This window comes from Panulirus ornatus, chromosome 2, assembly GCF_036320965.1.
Source record: "Panulirus ornatus isolate Po-2019 chromosome 2, ASM3632096v1, whole genome shotgun sequence".
NCBI classification, from domain to species: Eukaryota; Metazoa; Arthropoda; class Malacostraca; order Decapoda; family Palinuridae; genus Panulirus; species Panulirus ornatus.
In genome coordinates this window covers 79,457,985-79,478,401 of record NC_092225.1, presented here as the reverse complement: position 1 = coordinate 79,478,401, position 20,417 = coordinate 79,457,985, and the positions used below count along the sequence as shown (strand labels likewise).

General features: G+C 40.6%; 2 protein-coding genes and 1 long non-coding RNA gene across 8 annotated transcripts in view; 2 read left to right on the top strand and 1 right to left on the bottom strand.

The window, feature by feature from the left end:
- Positions 1-19,743, top strand: part of LOC139757562 (uncharacterized) — a 52,235-nt gene extending 32,492 nt beyond the window's left edge. Inside the window, exons 2-3 of the long non-coding RNA XR_011714666.1 lie at positions 4,688-4,729; positions 17,152-19,743. This is a non-coding gene — a long non-coding RNA (uncharacterized lncRNA). The remainder of the gene's footprint in view (positions 1-4,687; positions 4,730-17,151) is intronic.
- The window catches only part of ecd (ecdysoneless cell cycle regulator), a 708,809-nt gene that overhangs the window by 198,900 nt on the left and 489,492 nt on the right, over positions 1-20,417 (top strand). The window lies entirely within an intron of this gene.
- LOC139757550 (uncharacterized) overlaps positions 1-20,417 on the bottom strand; it is a 118,157-nt gene that overhangs the window by 49,488 nt on the left and 48,252 nt on the right. The window contains exon 2 of the mRNA XM_071678142.1: positions 16,137-16,235. Within this exon, the coding sequence (XP_071534243.1) occupies positions 16,137-16,235 (99 nt within the window). The remainder of the gene's footprint in view (positions 1-16,136; positions 16,236-20,417) is intronic.

Sequence of the window (20,417 nt, the reverse complement as noted above, 5' to 3'; positions counted from 1 at the left end):
TCTCTCCTACTTACATACATATACTTATGTATATCTCTTTTTAAACCAGGTATTCCCAATCACCAGTCCTTTTTAGCACATAAATTTACAAGCTCTTCACCATTTCCATTTACAACACTGAACACCCATGTATACCAATTATTCCCTCAACTGCCACATTACTCACCTTTGCATTCAAATCACCCATCACTATAACCCTGTCTCGTGCATCAAAACCACTAACACACTCATTCCGCTGCTCCCAAAACACTTGCATCTCAAGTTCTTTCTTCTCGTGCCCAGGTGCATATGCACCAATAATCACCCATCTCTCTCCATCGTCTTTCAGTTTTACACATATCAATCTAGAGTTTACTTTCTTACACTCTTATCACATACTCCCACCACTCCTATTTCAGTAGTGCTACTCCAATATTATATATTGGAGGTGGAAAGATGGAGTGAAAAGGATTTTGAGTGATCGGGGCCTGAACATGCAGGAGGGTGAAAGGCTTGCAAGGAATAGAGTGAATTGGAACGATGTGGTATACCAGGGTCGACGTGCTGTCAATGGATTGAACCAGGGCATGTGAAGCGTCTGGGGTAAGCCATGGAAAGTTCTGTGGGGCCTGGATGTGGAAAGGGAGCTCTGGTTTCGGTGCATTATTACATGAAAGCTAGAGACTGAGTGTGAACGAATGTGGCCTTTGTTGTCTCTTCCTAGTACTACCTCTCACACATGAGGGGGGAGGGGGTTGTTATTTCATGTGTGGTGAGGTGGCGATGGGAATGAATAAAGGCAACAGTATGAATTATGTACATGTGTATATGTCTGTGTGTGTATATATATGTATACGTTGAAATGTATAGGTATGTATATTTGCGTGAGTGGACGTGTATGTATATACATGTGTATGTGGGTGGGTTGGGCCATTCTTTCGTCTGTTTCCTTGCACTACCTTGCTAACACGTGAGACAGTGACAAAGCAAAATAATAATAATAAAGATGGAAAAAGGTGAGAACAATGGAAGTAAGGGAAGTGGGGAGGAATGGGATGTATTTAGGGAATCAGTGATGGATTGCGCAAAAGATGCTTGTGGCATGAGAAGAGTGGGAGGTGGGTTGATTAGAAAGGGTAGTGAGTGGTGGGATGAAGAAGTAAGATTATTAGTGAAAGAGAAGAGAGAGGCATTTGGACGATTTTTGCAGGGAAAAAATGCAATTGAGTGGGAGATGTATAAAAGAAAGAGACAGGAGGTCAAGAGAAAGGTGCAAGAGGTGGAAAAGAGGGCAAATGAGAGTTGGGGTGAGAGAGTATCATTAAATTTTAGGGAGAATAAAAAGATGTTCAGGAAGGAGGTAAATAAAGTGCGTAAGACAAGGGAGCAAATGGGAACTTCAGTGAAGGGCACAAATGGGGAGGTGATAACAAGTAGTGGTGATGTGAGAAGGAGATGGAGTGAGTATTTTGAAGGTTTGTTGAATGTGTTTGATGACAGAGTGGCAGATATAGGGTGTTTTGGTCGAGGTGGTGTGCAAAGTGAGAGGGTTAGGGAAAATGGTTTGGTAAACAGAGAAGAGGTAGTAAAAGCTTTGCGGAAGATGAAAGCCGGCAAGGCAGCAGGTTTGGATGGTATTGCAGTGGAATGTATTAAAAAAGGGGTGACTGTATTATTGACTGGTTGGTAAGGTTATTTAATGTATGTATGACTCATGGTGAGGTGCCTGAGGATTGGCAGAATGCGTGCATAGTGCCATTGTACAAAGGCAAAGGGGATAAGAGTGAGTGCTCAAATTACAGAGGTATAAGTTTGTTGAGTATTCCTGGTAAATTATATGGGAGGGTATTGATTGAGAGGGTGAAGGCATGTACAGAGCATCAGATTGGGGAAGAGCAGTGTGGTTTCAGAAGTGGTAGAGGATGTGTGGATCAGGTGTTTGCTTTGAAGAATGTATGTGAGAAATACTTAGAAAAGCAAATGGATTTGTATGTAGCATTTATGGATCTGGAGAAGGCATATGATAGAGTTGATAGAGATGCTCTGTGGAAGGTATTAAGAATATATGGTGTGGGAGGCAAGTTGTTAGATGCAGTGAAAAGTTTTTATCGAGGATGTAAGGCATGTGTGCGTGTAGGAAGAGAGGAAAGTGATTGGTTCTTGGTAAATATAGGTTTGCGGCAGGGGTGTGTGATGTCTCCATGTTTGTTTAATTTGTTTATGGATGGGGTTGTTAGGGAGGTGAATGCAAGAGTTTTGGAAAGAGGGGCAAATATGAAGTCTGTTGGGGATGAGAGAGCTTGGGAAGTGAGTCAGTTGTTGTTCGCTGATGATACAGCGCTGGTGGCTGATTCATGTGAGAAACTGCAGAAGCTGGTGACTGAGTTTGGTAAAGTGTGTGAAAGAAGAAAGTTAAGAGTAAATGTGAATAAGAGGAAGGTTATTAGGTACAGTTGGGTTGAGGGTCAAGTCTATTGGGAGGTAAGTTTGAATGGAGAAAAACTGGAGGAAGTAAAGTGTTTTAGATATCTGGGAGTGGATCTGGCAGCGGATGGAACCATGGAAGCGGAAGTGGATCATAGGGTGGGGGAGGGGGTGAAAATTCTGGGAGCCTTGAAGAATGTGTGGAAGTCGAGAACATTATCTCGGAAAGCAAAAATGGGTATGTTTGAAGGAATAGTGGTTCCAACAATGTTGTATGGTTGCGAGGCGTGGGCTATGGATAGAGTTGTGCGCAGGAGGATGGATGTGCTGGAAATGAGATGTTTGAGGACAATGTGTGGTGTGAGGTGGTTTGATCGAGTAAGTAACGTAAGGGTAAGAGAGATGTGTGGAAATAAAAAGAGCGTGGTTGAGAGAGCAGAAGAGGGTGTTTTGAAATGGTTTGGGCACATGGAGAGAATGAGTGAGGAAAGATTGACCAAGAGGATATATATGTCAGAGGTGGAGGGAACGAGGAGAAGTGGGAGACCAAATTGGAGGTGGAAAGATGGAGTGAAAAAGATTTTGTGTGATCGGGGCCTGAACATGCAGGAGGGTGAAAGGAGCGCAAGGAATAGAGTGAATTGGATCGATGTGGTATACCGGGGTTGACGTGCTGTCAGTGGATTGAATCAGGGCATGTGAAGTGTCTGGGGTAAACCATGGAAAGCTGTGTAGGTATGTATATTTGCGTGTGTGGTATGTATATACATGTGTATGGGGGTGGGTTGGGCCGTCTCTTTCGTCTGTTTCCTTGCGCTACCTCACAAACGCGGGAGACCGCGACAAAGCAAAAAAAAATATATATATATATATATATATATATATATATATATATATATATATATATATATATTTTTATTATATTTGATTGCGACATAAATACTTCCTAAAACATCACCCACCTCTAAATATGCCTGAAAGTACTCCTGGAGCAATTCCTGTTTGGTAGTGGAGCAGCATAAGTTAAAGTGCGCATTGCAGATGTCAACAATGGTTTGATAGATTGAGTTGTATATGATTTTATGTAGGTTTTGTTTTATTTAACTGTGATAACAAGCTTATGGAGTTTTTTATATTATTTGAAACACTTCCACACAGTCTGTACAAAACAGTCTACAAAATAAATCATGTGAACATTGTTTAGGGTAGGGCTTTAATGCATTAGATATTATTTGTGGAACAAATCTTTGTACATGCTTGATACAGGGTTTTAAGTCAGATGATGATCTGCCACCTTGTTACCCAGTATCATTGACAGTGGCGGGATGCAACTTTTGTTTGGTATCCTTTTGATTAGTAGCATTTTCTCTAATTCTGTTCTGGGTGATATTTTTCCTTTACCAAGTAACTAACCATGGGTCCAAAGAAGTTGTCTCAGGAAGAAGTAATTATTCTTGCATAAAAGCTAGGAAATGTGCCTGCATGCAAGATTTCAAGATGATCGCACTGTTTAGACTTCTTTTTCTTCTACTTATCCTTCTTCCTTTTAAAGTCTTCCCTCCCAGAAAAGCTAGGTCTAGTTGGCCAAGGAAGGCCAGTAAAGTGACTGATAACCTGATAGGGATAGGTTTTTCAACACCTCATGCTTCATTATGATATTAGTTAACTTACTGGTCTAACTTGGTTGACCAGACCCAGTTTGTTGTGGAGGGATGATGATAGAAAGAAGAAAAGAGTTTCTGTATGGTGAACTAGGCCCTGACAGTATGTCTTGAAAGCTTGCTTGTAGACATTTTCCTGTTTCCAACTGTTTTTTTATGGGCACTTTTTTCTGGGAGAACTTTGTAGGCCCCAGTTTACCATCCAGAAACTTCTTTCTTCTTTCTAACATCATCCCTCCTCAAAAAACTGGGTCTGGTTGTCACTGATTAAGGCGAAATATCATGCAGAACAAAAGTTGCATCCCTCCACTGTCAGTACCATGGGGTAACTGAGGTGGCAAATCATGTCATCTGACTCAGAAGACTGTACTATCCCCACCCTAAGTGAGTGATGGGATTTGCTCCAAAAATAAAGTGATGAATGAAAACCTTATTTTAAAAGGTAATCATTAGATTTTTTTTTCAGAGACTAGATATTAGGACTACCATAGTGAAAGGCTTATGATTTAGTATGATTTTTCACACTTAAGCTTTAGTTTTGTTGTACCTTCATTGTTTTATTGATTTGATGCAATAAATGTGTTCATATCTCGGTATGTTCAAGCAGTTTTCTTTATTTGCAGGTATGTGTTCCCGAGCAATATGGCCGAAATTCTCCGTTTCATGTATGTATTGATGATCTCACTTTTCACGATTTTAAGTATTAAGGGAAATATAGTTGTCTCTCTGAGGCTTTACAGTTCGCATATAGAGGTTGGGTTACTGTTTTAGTATTCTTCTATCTGTACAAATCCGATGATGGCAGTAGAGGAAGAATGTTTTCACGTTTAGTTTACAGTAAACTTGATTTATTCCTGCAGAACAAGATGGTGAGGGTCAAAGGGAAGGAAAGAGTATATGAAAAAGAAAACATTACAAAATGACTGTTGTGCTTAATGGTATTGATATGTAGAACAGAATGTGTGCAGACTACTAGAGAAAAGAAGTGTTTAGCATGGTTTGTGTTTTGATAGTGTGGTAAGCAAAACTTCATGGTCCATACCTTGATTTTTTTTTTTTTTCAAACATGCTACAGCAAAATCCATCTCAAACAAAAGGAAAATCAGTGTTAGAAAAGAAGTTACGGTAAGGAATTATTTGAATTCCTCAGGTGTTTGGAGGCTTGACCTTTAATGATGGCAAGGTTACACAAAGATGGAAGAGTTTTCTACAGCTTTGTTATAAAGAAAAGGAGGTATCATTAGGGTTAATGCTCATGTGCCCAGTCTGTACACAGAAACTATGGGAAGTAGTAGCCAGTTCTATGGTGTAGGCCCATTTTAGAGAGTGGGACACACAGTCAGACATCTCACAAGAACAGTAACCAAAATTATATATATAGAATAGGGAGAGGGCAGGAATCCTGCAGTGAATGGAAAGGATAGTTCAAGACATTGACAGAAAGAGACTTAATAAGGAAGAAGGCTTTTGATTCCACTCTCGCTAAGAGAGAGGTGGAAGAAGAGCCACCCTACGTAAGCAAACAGTATTCCATATTGGGTTGAATTATTCCTATATAGATATGAAATAGCTGCAAACAAGAAAATTAATCATAGTGCACATACAGCACCCCCAGCATTTGTTACCCCTTCCATACCTCCCGCCTTCACACTCAACCCGAGACTTTACCCGAGACATTCCCATACCATTTTTCCCCTTTAACCATTAGCTTTGTATGACTCAGAGTTGGGGCATAATCCCCTCAAACATGCTTTCAATCTCTCCCTTCTTTTCATCTAGGTTACAGCTACACACATTCAAACACCCTAACCTAAGCCTTTGAGGAGGATGAGTACTCCTTGCATTGCTCCTTCTATTATAACCTTTTTCTTAGAAATAGAAGATACAAGGAAGGAAGATTTTTCTAGGCCCATGCTCCTTCCCACTTTAGTCACTTTCTACAGCACGGAGGGAATATTTGGGAAGTATTCTTTCTACCCTTTCACCAGGGTTCCTGCCCCTTTAGTTACTTTCTACAACATGCAATGCAATGTATACTTAGGAAATATGCTTTCTTCCCATCCTATACCTATACATTTCAACATATACATATATATACATACACAGACATATACATATATACGCTTGTACATAATTCATACTTGCTGCCTTTATTCATTCCCGTTGCCACACTGCCACACATGAAATGACACCCCCCCTCCCCCTGCATGCGTGCAAGGTAGTGCTAGGAAAAGACAACAAAGGCCACATTCATTCACACTCAGTCTCTAGCTGTAATGTATAATGCACTGAAACCACAGCTTCCTTTCCACATCCAGGCCTTGCAAAACTTTCCATGGTTTACCCCAGATACTTCACATGCCCTGGTTCAATCCATTGACAGCACGTCGACCCAAGTATACCACATCGTTCCAGTTTACTCTATTCCTTGCACGCCTTTCACCCTCCTGCATGTTCAGGCCCCGATCACACAAAATCTTTTTCCACTCCATCCTTCCACCTACAGTTTGGTCTCGCACTTCTCGTTCCCTCCACCTCTGACATGTATATCCTCTTTGTCAATCTTTCCTCACTCATTCTCTCCATCTGACGTAACCATTTCAATCACCCTTTTCTGCTATCTCAACCACACCACACATCTCTCTTATTCTTTCATTACTTACTTGATCAAACCACCTCCCACCACATATTGTCCTCAAACATCTCATTTCCAACACATCCACCCTCCTCCACACAACCCTATCTATAGCCCATGCCTTGCAACCATATAACATTGTTGGAACCACTATTCCTTCGAACATACCCAATTTTGCTTTCTGAGATAATGTTCTCGCCTTCCACACATTCTTCAACACTCCCAGATCCTTTGCCCCCTCCCCCACCCTGTGACTCACTTCAGCTTCCATGGTTCCATCTGCTGTCAAATCCACTCCCAGATATCTAAAACACTTCACTTCCTCCAGTTTTTCTCCATTCAAACTTACCTCCCATTTGACTTGTCCCTCAGCCCTACTGTACCTAACAACCTTGCTCGTATTCATATTTACTCTCAGCTTTCTTCTTTCACACATTTTACCAAACTCGGTTACCAGCGTCTGCAGTTTCTCACCCGAATCAACCACCAGCACTGTATCATCAGCGAACAACAACTGACTCGCTTCCCAAGCTGTCTCATCCACAACAGACTACATACTTGCCTCTCTCTCCAAAACTCTTGCATTCACCCACCTGGGTATTGGGAGGGTTAATGAGCCAACAGCTTAGTGGATGTCAAGTTGCACTCCTCTGACACGGGTAGCTGTCTTTTCTCTGCATTACCATGGGTAGACTTCTGGCATTCTGTTCACAAACATACAATATCTCCTTGTCATACAAAACACTTTATTGACAACACTTGACTCGGTGCACTATGGCCTTTTGGCAAAATGGTAGGAGCAATAGATAAAAGCTGTAGGTAGGAACATTTAGACAGGAGCATTAGGTAGAAGTCGGTAGGAACTTTATGTAAGAAACTCCGCAAACCCTGCACTAGAGTTGCCCTCTGCCTCCTGTTCAGGGTCTGGCACCGAAGGCTATGAAGTGGCACTGGAGTTCACTAGTTATGGAGACTATTATCGTGGCCACCCTTAAAGGAGTTCTTGGTGAACACAAGCATCAAAGATATGGATAGACATATAGAAGTAATTCCTGCAACCTGGTCCTGGGGGAGGAGAGTGTCTAGATGATGGGAACTTCATATTCTCACATAGAGTTTTGCGAGCAACTAGTGGACAAGGATCAACCCTACTGGTTAGGATGGATGGGTTAATTAATGAATCCTTCTTATTTGACAAGTCCTATATATTGACCAGTATGGCATGAAGATATTTTCTGGTTAACATGGACCATCCCATGGGATTGAGAAATGTAATAATCCCATACAGGGCCAAAATTCTTTTAAATCATGATATATAACAGAAGAGCTTTTTCTGGGGGCACCCTTGTTTGTGGTTTTTGTACTTCTCTGGTGCTTATCATTCACATACCAATATTTTTTTCCCCATGGCTTGATGGGAACAAGAGACAGGAACCAAAACAATAAATACAGTTTTGTAGGCTCACCTAGTGCTGTTGAACACGTTATTTTTTCAATCTTGGTTCACCTGAAGTTCATTTATCCCCCTATGATATGGCTCCTGTCATGAGCTACTACTTTGTGTGGCAGCCACAAATTCTCTTGCCTAGAGTTCCTTGCATACCATGAGGCTCCTCATGAGGTAAGATATCTCACTCCCAGAAACATTGTTTGGGGATTGGAGAAAATATAGGTAAGCTGATCTTATAACCAGAAAGTCTCTTTGCCCCATCTGGTATATTAATGCCATAGTAAACATTTTGTGGTGGCTGGTCCTCCAGAAATGGATATGGGCCAGCTTCATCCTGCTGCCAGGAAACCAGTGGATTTGTAGCCATCAGCACAAAAGATCTTAGTGCACTGATGGGATCTTGTCCTCAGGTAAGGTCATATGACAAGATCTTGATTAGTCTTTGGGGGATATGACTTTCAAATATCTTTTCCTTTAGTGCTTTGTCCCTAGTCACCTTTTGATAATACATTAGGATAGTATTTAAATCTCTCGCACTTCTGTATTATATAACAATTGTCTTTTAGAAAAAAGGGAGGAGCTCCACATAGAGACTTGAAAAGACTCGTTTTATCACCACATCGGAAATTTTCATTTGATTTGGGAGGTGCCAGGGATTCTGCTGCTCCAAGACAATGAGCATACTTCCCATGTTGGTACATGAATCAGTTAGTTTTTACAGCAGATTGAGTGCTTCATCCTGGTCAGTTTTTTGTCCCATAGTGTTTCCTTCTCTTGTGTATGTAAGAAAAATGTATGCCCATTTACTTCTATAGGAGTTACATGTCCACTAGGACTCTTGTATCTTTGGCTTGGAAGAACCTGAGCTGCTAATTTTTTCTTTTCTTTTTGTATGATCTGTCATGTTTAATTCCTCCAATGTAAAAAGGGGATTTCTTGGTACGTCAGAGGTGGTCTTTGCACTTAGTTGTGATTGCACACTTTTGCATGATGGCTACTACTTCAGTTTGCATTTTTAAACAATAGGACAAAACATGTTAGAGCCCATCATTTAAAACACATGCAGGAGAGGGGTAATGTTTTTTTCATGGACTAATCAACGCTGAAGATGCTCATGGATCTTCCCCAACCCATAAGTGACAAGGTAGACAGCCTGCACCAGACTTGTGTACAGGCTGACCCTGCCCCTTTACAGGCTTATAGTGGCCTGTCTCATGTTGATGCTCTTCTGTCAAAGTAAAGGTAGTCCTTTTCCACCAAGTTGAAAACCGTCCATTTAACCCAGTACAGCTTAAGATTGTTGTCTTGCTGGAATCCCAACTTACCGCTGCAAGGCTTATGTTTCTTAATCACCTTTCCTTCCTTTGAAGATTTCAGGACTGCCTCTGTGGGTTTAGAGCCCTTGTCAGGTCTTGGTAAACCATAGGTCTCATCCCCTTCCTTTTGAATGAGGACTTTTACTCTTAACCCTGAAGCTTCCTTTAGCCCTGTATATTTAGGGGATACCCAGGATCATGGCTTAAAAAAGATCAATTAATAGGGGGAAAAATTATATTTGATGCAACAAACTTTTGAATTTGGTGCACTGTACAAGTTCAGCTTATCACATGTCTGTGCTTCTTGAAAATGCTTCTGCTTGGTGTTTCATAGGTGGTTTTTGGCACACAGTTCTGCTTGCACACTTGTATAATGGCTACTTCCTCAGTTTGCATTTTCCAAGAACAGTACAGACCTTGCGAAAGCCTACCATTCAGAGCATGAACAATAAAGGGGTAGACTTCTTGTTTTCATGGACTGACCAACAACAGATGCAGGACCTTAGGTTTGCAACTTCAGATGCTTCACTAGTTGAAGATACTCGTTGATCTTCTTCAGTCCATAATGACTAGGTAGCTAAGGCATACTCCAGATAGTGTACAGGTTGTTCTTGCATTAAAACCAGCTTTATCTTTGTCCTTTAGTGTTTTTGGAAAAAGTTCTTAACTCGCTAGTTTTCAGGATTTACCAACACTAGGGTCCCTAAACTGGGATGTATAGCCTTAATGCCAGAAACTCCACAGTAATACCACACTCTTTAGTTTACAGCTATGGATCTTCTAAAACACCTCAGCTTTCTGGAGGATTCTGAGCTCAAAATCATGGATTTGCACAAACACTTGGTCAGGCAGAAGTTTGGAGAATGTCTAATAGATAATATTTTATATAGCATTTATCCTGCTCAGGACAGTACAATTGGTCTAGAAGGCCTTTTCATTCCCTTTAGGAAAAGTGTGATATCTCAGACGTGAATTAAGCTTTATGATTGGAGTTCTTGCCTATCTTTCCCATTACATTAGTTTGGCTACTGGTAATACCTCTGTCTCATACAAGAGTGCTCCAGAAAAACCCATTATTTCAGGGTTTGGTATTAACCTTGTTAGCCCTCCTTGAGATAAACTTCTCTAGTCTTTCGAAGGAGACCCATCACATTTCCACAACAATCTAAGCAGGAGCTTTCTGATGTTTAGACATTTTACATCTATTATTTTTCCTTACAGTATGGCTTCTCAATATCTCTTCCTGAGAGCTCTTTTTCATTATTATCTCAGGCTTCAGGAGAGTTAGTGAATTATATGCTATATTCTGACTCAAGACTCTTCTCTGAAGACATCATCTTATGAGTTAAGATACTCAAACCTTAGATTTTTGACTAAGAATTAGATTTTTGACTAAGAATGTATTTGTTGAATATGGAAATAGCTCTTTTGTCATCAGTTCTTGAAGGACTTCATCAAGAGAGCCTCAAGCCTTATGCCCAGTTGAATTATGTTTTTGGACTTCTCCAGAGATTAATCAAGGGAACTATTATTTATTCACTGTAGAGTCTCAATCCCTTTTGTTGGCAGATATCTCAACATGGATATAATCCTTTTATTGGCTCAATCTGAACTTTACAATAGAGGGCATGGTGTGAGGATGTTGGACTCTACTTGTACCTTCCTCTGATACCTTTTCTTGGAAAAACAAAAAGGGGTCTTTGTCACTCTTCTACCACCTTCTTCAGATATGCCTGGTGTAACTCTTGGGATTCCTCCTTAGGATAGACAGATTCTAGTGTGACCCTGATCAGCATCAAATATCCAAATTTCTGTCTTTAGGTTTAGTCTTCTCATCTGAGAGTTTTTCTCTAAGACCTCCTCCTTCGTGTAGGTATGCTCTCATGCTTGTTGGACAGAAAATAGAGGAATGTAGGTTTTGAAAAACAAAAACTTCTCCAAGGAAGTGACCCAAGAGCATTTTTTCTGGTCTTTTTGTCTACCTTGCCTTCCCTTCTGTATTTTGTTTTTCCTGTCTCTATGCCAGCTCTGACCACTTTTGAGTTGACACTGTCACCAAGACATTGGTATGTACAACATTTATGATGAATATATTATTTTGAATCACCATATGGGAAGAATTAATGGAAAACAAAGATATATAGAGAAAAAACTCAGCTTGAGTAACCTTTACCCCTTATAGGGCTTTGGTCAGGGAGGGAAATATCTGTAACAGTCCACAGCATCCTCGAACCATAGATAAACAAAGGAGAATGAAATGGACGATAATGGAAGAAGAAAAGGAGAGAATGGAGTTATTGGAGAGAAAATGGAGAGGGGTTATATAGAGGGTAAGGAAACTGACAAACTTAAAATTACAAGACAGAAAAATATGATGTTGCTGAAGAGGAGGATAACTTGACATTTCATGAACAGAATATAAATGTTGATGTACAAATAAGTTATATTTAAGAAGTTATGGTACTAATACAAGCAGTAATAGTTATGATGTTGATAATGATAAAAATTTTAGTGTATAAAAAGAATCTCATATTGGGAGCATTAAACTTACATATCTCCCTTTTGACATAGAAAAAATGTAGTTGTTGATTTGTAACTCGGGAAGCACAGGTATTATAAAAGAAAATTACTGAGAATTGGTTTATATGCAAGAATATCCTAAACGCTTGACTCGGAATTGCTTGCTTGTAAGAAAACTTGTCACATCAAGTGTACAAACATAAACCATAACATGATCAAAATATCAAAAGTGTTTTATAGGGAGACAGTAAGTGTTGGTAAAGTACTACAGGCACACATCCCCCTATTGCACGTGGAGATAGTAGATGGGTATCTAAGGCAGATAAGGAAAAGTCTGTGAAAACACTACAATTACTCTACAAGTGGAAAAAGTTGCAGGAAATAATTCCCATTGCAAGTCAAAAACTCAGAAATGGGAAATGCTGTTATAGAAAGTGGTTTAATAGACTTCATAGTCCCTGACACAGCTATAGAGGAAGAGTCCACTGTGGAAATTAGCATTGAAAGTGGACATCATGAAACTTTACCCATAGATATGAGCACAGACAGATGCTGATTTAGGCTTGGAAGGAGAGGGAGAAATGGCAAGCACAGACATAATTACTGGAAGAGACAGTCGCTGACACGGGTATGAAAGAAGATGATGAAAATGGAAACCAGGAAACTTATAGCTCAAACATCGGTGCAGAAGGAGACAAAGATACTGATTCAACTATGGAAGGAGTGGGGAAGCAAGATTTTGGAAACATGGAGACTTACAGGCTCACCATAGATACAGGTAGTGTGAGATGTGGTGCATCGAAAGAATAACAAAGTCAAGGGGTGCACAGAGCCAGTAGATACTACACAAAGGGAAATTGCTTGTAGGGCTAAGCTAGCATATCTTAATGGGGAAAATGTAAATTTAAACACCCTAGAAAATATTTGAACTGGCTTGAAAAAATTAAGTGCCAGTATGGGGTAGGCTGCAAACTTTACCATCCAGAATTGTGCTGATCATCATTAGAAATTAGGCACTGCTTGATTGAGCACTGTGAGGACCACATAACCAGCCTTGTTATGAATTACCAGAGGAGGAAATGACATTTGTCTTCAGAATGGTAAAGGAGTTGAAAGCATTCTGCCAAATTCAGCAGAATAGAGCATATTAATCCCCCTAAAAAGAGAGAGAGAGAGAGAGAGAGAGAGAGAGAGAGAGAGAGAGAGAGAGAGAGAGATCATGTAATGTTCTTTGTATATGCCAACATAGTGGGACTTAGATCACATATAACAAGTAAAATCTTATTAATAAGTAGCTTGCTGAATGAGTCAAATGTATTACTTGCAGCTTTCATTAAAGACACATAGAGGACCATATATATATAGTAAGGTCTTGATCCCAATCTACAACCTGTACAGATAGGACTGTAAGATCATGTTGAGGAGTTGGACCTTATATAACAGATACTCTTATAATGACTGAACTCGTGAACTCCTCAAATGATGTAGTAGAAGCATTCATTGTCAAGGGTGAAAACTCGTGTATCTGATCATTGCATTTAACTATAGAACAACAGATGCAAAGCCTCAAGCATTTATGGAACAAACAAGAAATACAGAATCATTTGTTGACCTCAGAAATCCAGCGTTCAACTTAACACACAGTAAATAGAGAAAAGCAGGAAATAACATCATAGCTAAAACTTCCAACACTGGAAGAGCTTGGATGAAGTGCTCCAAAAAGGGAGTAATTCAGACTATATGGAAAGTTCTCCATTAGTATGCAGACAACAAAACCAACCAGAGGAAATAACACTGTGGACTTAATCTTTACAATTGATGTGGACCTAGTTTCTAGTTGAAGTAAAAACAAGTATAGGTGCCCTACTGCCCAGGCAGAACAAATGTAACAATGAAGGTGTATTCAGTAAATTCAGTTTTAATGGTAAACAGATAAAATGGGAGGATGTGATGTATGATGAGTGCTAAAACAGAGTAGTAATAACATAACCACTTAGATACTTTATACATTCAACAAACTTGTATCAGCAAGAAGGAAGCACCAAAGGTCTAGGGTAGAACAAGTAAGAAGAGTTCTTATTTATAGGAGGTAAAATAGAATTGCAGAACTTCTAAACAAGCCACAGTTCACCCAGCAAAGGAGAGAAAACCTATCAAATGAATTATTTGACATAGACCATAAACTCAAAATGTCATACGAAACTCGGGAAAAGCAAGAGAAGGAAAAAGCTGTAGGTGAAATAAGAATCAACATAGACATTTTTACTCGTATGCAAAACAGAAATTCAGGAATATGTACTCCATTGCCCCACTTAAAATAGAGGTTACATTTACAGATGACTGCCAGGACCTGAGTGAGATTCTAAAACAACAATATGAATCTGGATGCAGTGAGGCAAATACTTAATTAAAGATAAATGACTCGGCAGATTTCTTCCTAAACAATAATCCCTCAGTTTTGCTCATAGCAGATATCACTACTAAAACACGATTTTAAGAGGGTCATCGAGACATGCGCATGTTCTCTGCACCAGGACTCAAAGAACTCAGTCTTCATAAAGAAATTCAAAACACTTCTAGCATGAGCACTAAATGTCCATAGGGGAAAAAGTCTTGATTCTGGCATCTTTTCCAAAAGTCTGAAACTGAATCACACCCCACTCCACAAAGGTGAAATCAAAGCAGTCCCAATAAATTATCGAAAGATAGCATTAGGATTGCACATTATTTGAATCTTTGAAAGAATCCAAAGAAGCATTCTAATTGAATTTATGAAAATGAACAATCAGCATAACCCAGGGTGGGAAGATCTTGCCTTTCTCAGTTGCATGACCACTTTGATAGGATTGATGAGGCTCTGGAAAACAAAGAAAATGTTAACTTGATTTACACAGACATTGTAAAAGAATTTGATAGATTTGACCATGGTGTCACAGCACATAAAATGCAAAAGGCGAAGAATTGAAAATTGGGAGATGGATAAACAACTCTAGCAACCAAATCACAACATGTAGTTGTAAACCATGCCATCTCTAGTGACTCCTGGGTAAAAAGCCCAGTACTCCAAGGAACTGTTCTTGCACCTCTCCTGTAGCTCATTCTTATATCTGACATTGATGCAAGCATGAACCACAGTCTTATATCATCCTCTGCAGATACAAGAATAAGTATGAACATTTCATCAGTAGAGGATGCTAAACAGCTACAAAGAAACATAAATGAAGTCTTCAACTGGGTCACCAAAAACAGTCTGCTTTTCAAGGGATATAAGTTTCAACTCCTCCAGTATGGGGAAAAGGAAGAAATCGGAAACAGTACTAAATACCAGATGATACAAATGATACAAATGCTATCATAAACCAGTTGAACAACATAAAAGACCTCAGAGTCATAACAGTCTCACTTTTGGTGAGTAAGACAAAACAAGTTTCCACCTATAGAAGGATGATAGGCTGTATTTATGGAATTTCAAGACCAGAGAAGAAAAGCCAATGGTTATATTATTTAAGGCACTAATTTTTCACAAAATGAATATTACTGTGTTCTCACATCACCTGACAAGGCAGTCGAAATTGGAGAATTAGAAAATCATAAAGATACAGAATACCAAACACAGATGCTATCATGGACCAGATGAATAATGTGAAAGACAGTGGAGTAATAGTGTCTATGAACCTTACCTTCAGTGAACACAACAAAATAATGGTTTCCTCATGGAGAGGAATGGCAGGTTGGATTCTATGGACCTTCAAGACAAGGGAAGAAAAACCAATGATGATATTTAAGGCACTAAATCCTTCACAAATGGAGTATTGCTAAGTTTTAACATCACAAGGTGGGTAAAATTGTGAATTTAGTGTGTCCAGAGATCTTTCCAGCCCATATTTATGTGGTAAAGGAACTAAATTACTGGGAACAACTGAAAACAATGAGGCTATACTCCTTGGAGTGCAGACGGGATAGGTGTATCATCTGTACTTGGAAAATCCTGTAAGGTACAATTCCCAACCTAAATTCATAAATAACATCCTACTGGCATGACGGGCATGGAAGACTTTGTGAAATACTTCCTGGAAAGGCCAAAGGTGCTTGCTGTTTACCATCAAAAATAGCTTGGGATGCACAGGTTGAGAAGTTAGAGTATGCCTTACCGTCCAGGGCTGTGGTGGCCATGTGGGCCTGAGAGCTGTGGCTTCCAACAGCTTGGTCGACCAACGATCCAATCCAGCAGCCAGTGCCTTGCCCATGCTCTGCGGATGAAGACCCCCAAAGACTCCATGAGATATCCATGAGATAAAGTGTTCAGAAGTCTTTCACAGTCCGTATTGGTGGTAAAGGAACTAATTTACTTGAAACTGTTGAAATCTCTCAGCCTACACTCCCTAGAGAACAGCTGTGAGAGAGATATCATTATCTATACCTGGAAGATCCTCGAGGTACAGTTCCTAACTTACATTCAGAAACAGCATCCTTCTTGCACAACAAACATGAAAGATTTTGTAAAATACTACTACTAAAATCCAGAGGTGCATTATGCATCAAAAGAGAACTTGCCTTTAACATCTGAGGCCCAAGACTTCACCACGTTGCCTGCTATCTTGAGAAACGGTATGGGAATTACAGTAGAGAAGTTTGAGAGTGCCCTGGATGAGTACCTACAAAGTGTGCCAAATCAGCCAGGTTAAGGGGGATATGGGGCTATGGTTTTCAGCAGCTTGTTTGACCAATGATCCAACTCAGCAGCCAGAGCTGGGTCTTGGCTGTTGGGGTAGACTCCCCAAGACTTCACCAGTATTCACATGATATACAAACTCTGATCTCTGACCAACTTGCAGCAATTGGGTTGATGACATCATCTCTGTGGTGGTCTCTGATTAGCCACAGGTGGATCCAAAATGAGTGAGTTACCACTGTAGTTCAAGGGATAGTGATGGATGGGAAAGGTAGTGATTTCCCAACAGAAAAACAGGGTTAGAAGGTCCTTATTTCTGATATTTCTATAGAATACCTCATGCTCACAGGATGCTACCTCAGAGAGAAAAGTTTTTAAATTTTTCAAAACCTGCAATTTTTTTCTGGATATTAATCAGTATATATATTTATTTATGTCTTTGTGACATTCTCTATGGTTTCCCACAATTGGAAATAAATGACTTGTTGCTTCAGATAATGGAAGCGGTAGAAGATGAGTTCGACTTCTGGTACCCGATCAGTGCTGCCTGTACCACTTGACGATTAGTTCACCCGTCTTCCCTACCAGCTGCACCTTCTGATCCTGTCTTCTGGCTGACATCCAGTCCTGCCATCATTCCTGATATCTGCCCCCCTCCCCCATCACCAGGCTGTCACAAAGTTCTGCACCTGAACCCAGCCTTCTGGCTCTGCAACCGGCTCCGCTTACCGGCTCTGCACCCAGGCTCATCTTTTGACACAGCCTTCTGGTTCCACACCCTATTCTAGCCTTTTGGCTATGTATCCAGACACTCATACTGGCTCTGCAGTAGGCCCTGCTCAACGGCTCTGCACCCGGCCCCACCTACCGGCTCTGCATCCAACTGCATTCACTGGCTGTCCATCCAGCCCTACATACTAACTTTGCACCTGGCCCCTTCTACCAGCTCTGCACCTAGCTTCACCATCCAGGTCAGCAACCGGCCCCATCTTCCGGCTCTGCACTTAGCTGTTCCTCCTGACTCTTCAAACAGTACCTGTTAACAGCTGTGCACCTGGCCTTGCCTACTTGTACTGCATCCGGTTCCACTTTCCGGCTCTGCATCTGAACTGTCACCACCTTCTAACTCTACCCAACCTCAGTCTAAATCTGAGCGCCAGCTGGCACCACCCTACAGACTCTGCACCAGACCAGCTCCATCCTACTGGCACTGCATCCAGCCCCTGCCATCTTGCTCTCTGTCTGGCGAGCCCAAGTCATCTGACTCTCCATCTGGCAAGCTCTGTAGCTCACCAGTTTCACTTTTCCAGTTGTTTACCAGGCTGGCCTCATTCTGCCAGTTCTACACCTGGCTTGCCCCAGCCTTCTGGAGGTGCCTTGTAGCTGTACAGCTAACCCCAGCCTTTTAGCTCTACCCAGCCAGCCACATATGAATTTGCAGACTTTAGGTTCTATATCTGGTAGGTTCTTTATCTGGCCCTAGTCTTCGAGCTTTACACCTGATTGGCCCTGCCTTTTGGCCATGTACCCAGCCCCAGACTTGTTCTGCACCTTGCCAGTCCCAGACTTTAGGTTAACCATCTAGTTCGCACTGACTCCTGGTTTTCCATGTAGCCAGCTTCAGCCTTTAGGTTTTCCACATTTCTAAGGCCCAATATTCTGGCTGTGCACCTGGCTAACCTTATCCTTTAGTCTCCACACCTGGTAGACCCTACCCTTTCAGCTTTGCACCTGGATGTACCCCAGCCTCAACTCTGAACCTTGCTGGCCCAAACATTAGGCTTTGTGCCTGGCTTACTTGGTCATCAGTTCTGCACTTGGATGGCCCCAATTATTAGGCTTTGCACCTAGCTAGCCTTAGGCTATTCACTTGATTGACTTGCCTTCAGGATGTGCTCACACCTAAACCTTTTAGCTGTAAGTTTAGCATTGTCCGTGAGGTCATGCACCAGGCTGTATCCTTCCTTTTCTGCCTTACTTACTGTGCTGTACACCCATTCCCAACCTTATATTTCAACACCTATTCCAATCATTTTGAGTCTGTACTTGGCTATCTCTGGTCTTCCAGTTCTGCACCTGGCTGACCTGTCTTTTATCTCTCTGCCCATCTGGACTCAGTTGGGCAAGCCTTCTGACTTGCACCAACAGGCTTTTTCACCCAGCCTGTTTTGTGGCTCTCGTGCTCAGCTTCATGATGTGGCTACATCATGCAGTCCCTTTTCAACTCTGCATAATCTGTCTCTGTAGGTTTGCCCTGCATCCCCATTGTATGGTTCTGTCACTTAGGTCTGTCACCAAAACTTCGTATGGCTCTGTCACCAAGACTTTTCATATGGCTGTCACAAGGCTTTTCATATGACTCTGTCACCCATACCTGTTGTATGGCTTTGTTTTTCAGGCCCATCATGGGGCTCTGTTTCCTAAGCTTATTCTAGGGCTGTTTCTCAGGCTGTGTAGCTGTTACCTGGTCCTGTCTTGTGGCTGTGTCCTTCAGGCATTTAGTGTGGCTTTGTCATTCAGGCTTGTCAAATGGTTCTATTACTCAACCCATGTTGTGACTTCATCACCCAGGCCAGTCAAATGGCCTGTCTTCCTAGACTGTAGTGAGGCATTGTCAACCAGACCTGTCTTGTCCCTCAGTCACCTTAGCCTGTTGTCTGGTTCTGTTGACCAGGAACCCTAGTGGCTGAGTATCCTAATCCTTTTGTGTAGCTCTTCACCCTGGCTGTGTCACATGACCTCTTTGGACTAGTTCATCTGGTGAAGCATAGCTAATACAATGTATTGAACTATAAGTCAGATGTACAATATTATCATGTACATCTGTCTTGTTGATGGGAGCAATTTAGAGGACTAGACGTTTGATTTGCAAGTGCCAGTGTATTCATCAGTTGCTAAAAGACTAAATACAGAGAGTAGATGGACTGGTGGTGTTCTAGGTAAGTTCCTATACAGCAGTTGGTGAAAAAAATTTATGCTGGTTATTTAGTGGACACAGTACTGATGTTATCTACAATCAGTACATGCTTCATTCTTTGTATTTTGAAGTGTATTTAATGCTTACAACAGAAACTTTAAAAGTAAATGCATTCGTGAGGAAATGTCTTGAAATTCAAATAGTATGTGTTGTCTTTGGCTTCTTTTGAAATTTGAAATAATCTCTCCTTTTTTGTGTGTGACCCAACACACTCCTTATCCTCCAGTGTTGTGACATGAATAAGGCTGTACTCCTCTGTGAATGTCTGTCAGTCAAAGACTTGCACTTACATTTACTGGAATGACAAATCCATGAAAATATGAAAGTAAAGGGAATCTCTTGTTGCTATATAAATATCTGTAATTTTATTTTTTACTTTTTTATTTGCACTTTTTTTATATCTTTAAACAAATGGTACTTCACAGTAATTAATAATGCATACCACCATGTTCATAAACAAAACCTAAAGAAAAACATTTATGTATTTTTTTGGCTCCAGTTTAAGCCAATATTTTTTAACTAATTGATTAGGGTTATAAATGGTTAGTGTAGCTAAATGAAAGATATCTAGATGGCACTTGTCTTGCTTGTCTGTGCTCATCATTGTTTCATTTAATTAGAATAATTGTGTATTTTCACTTTTATAAAAGTTCTAAAATGAATAATGGTGTTCAGGTTTGTATATGACATAGGTAAACACTTTGATCATGATGAATAATTAATGTTTCACTATTGTAGATATAGCTGCAATCTGTAAGGTAATTGAATCCAAGTGATTATATT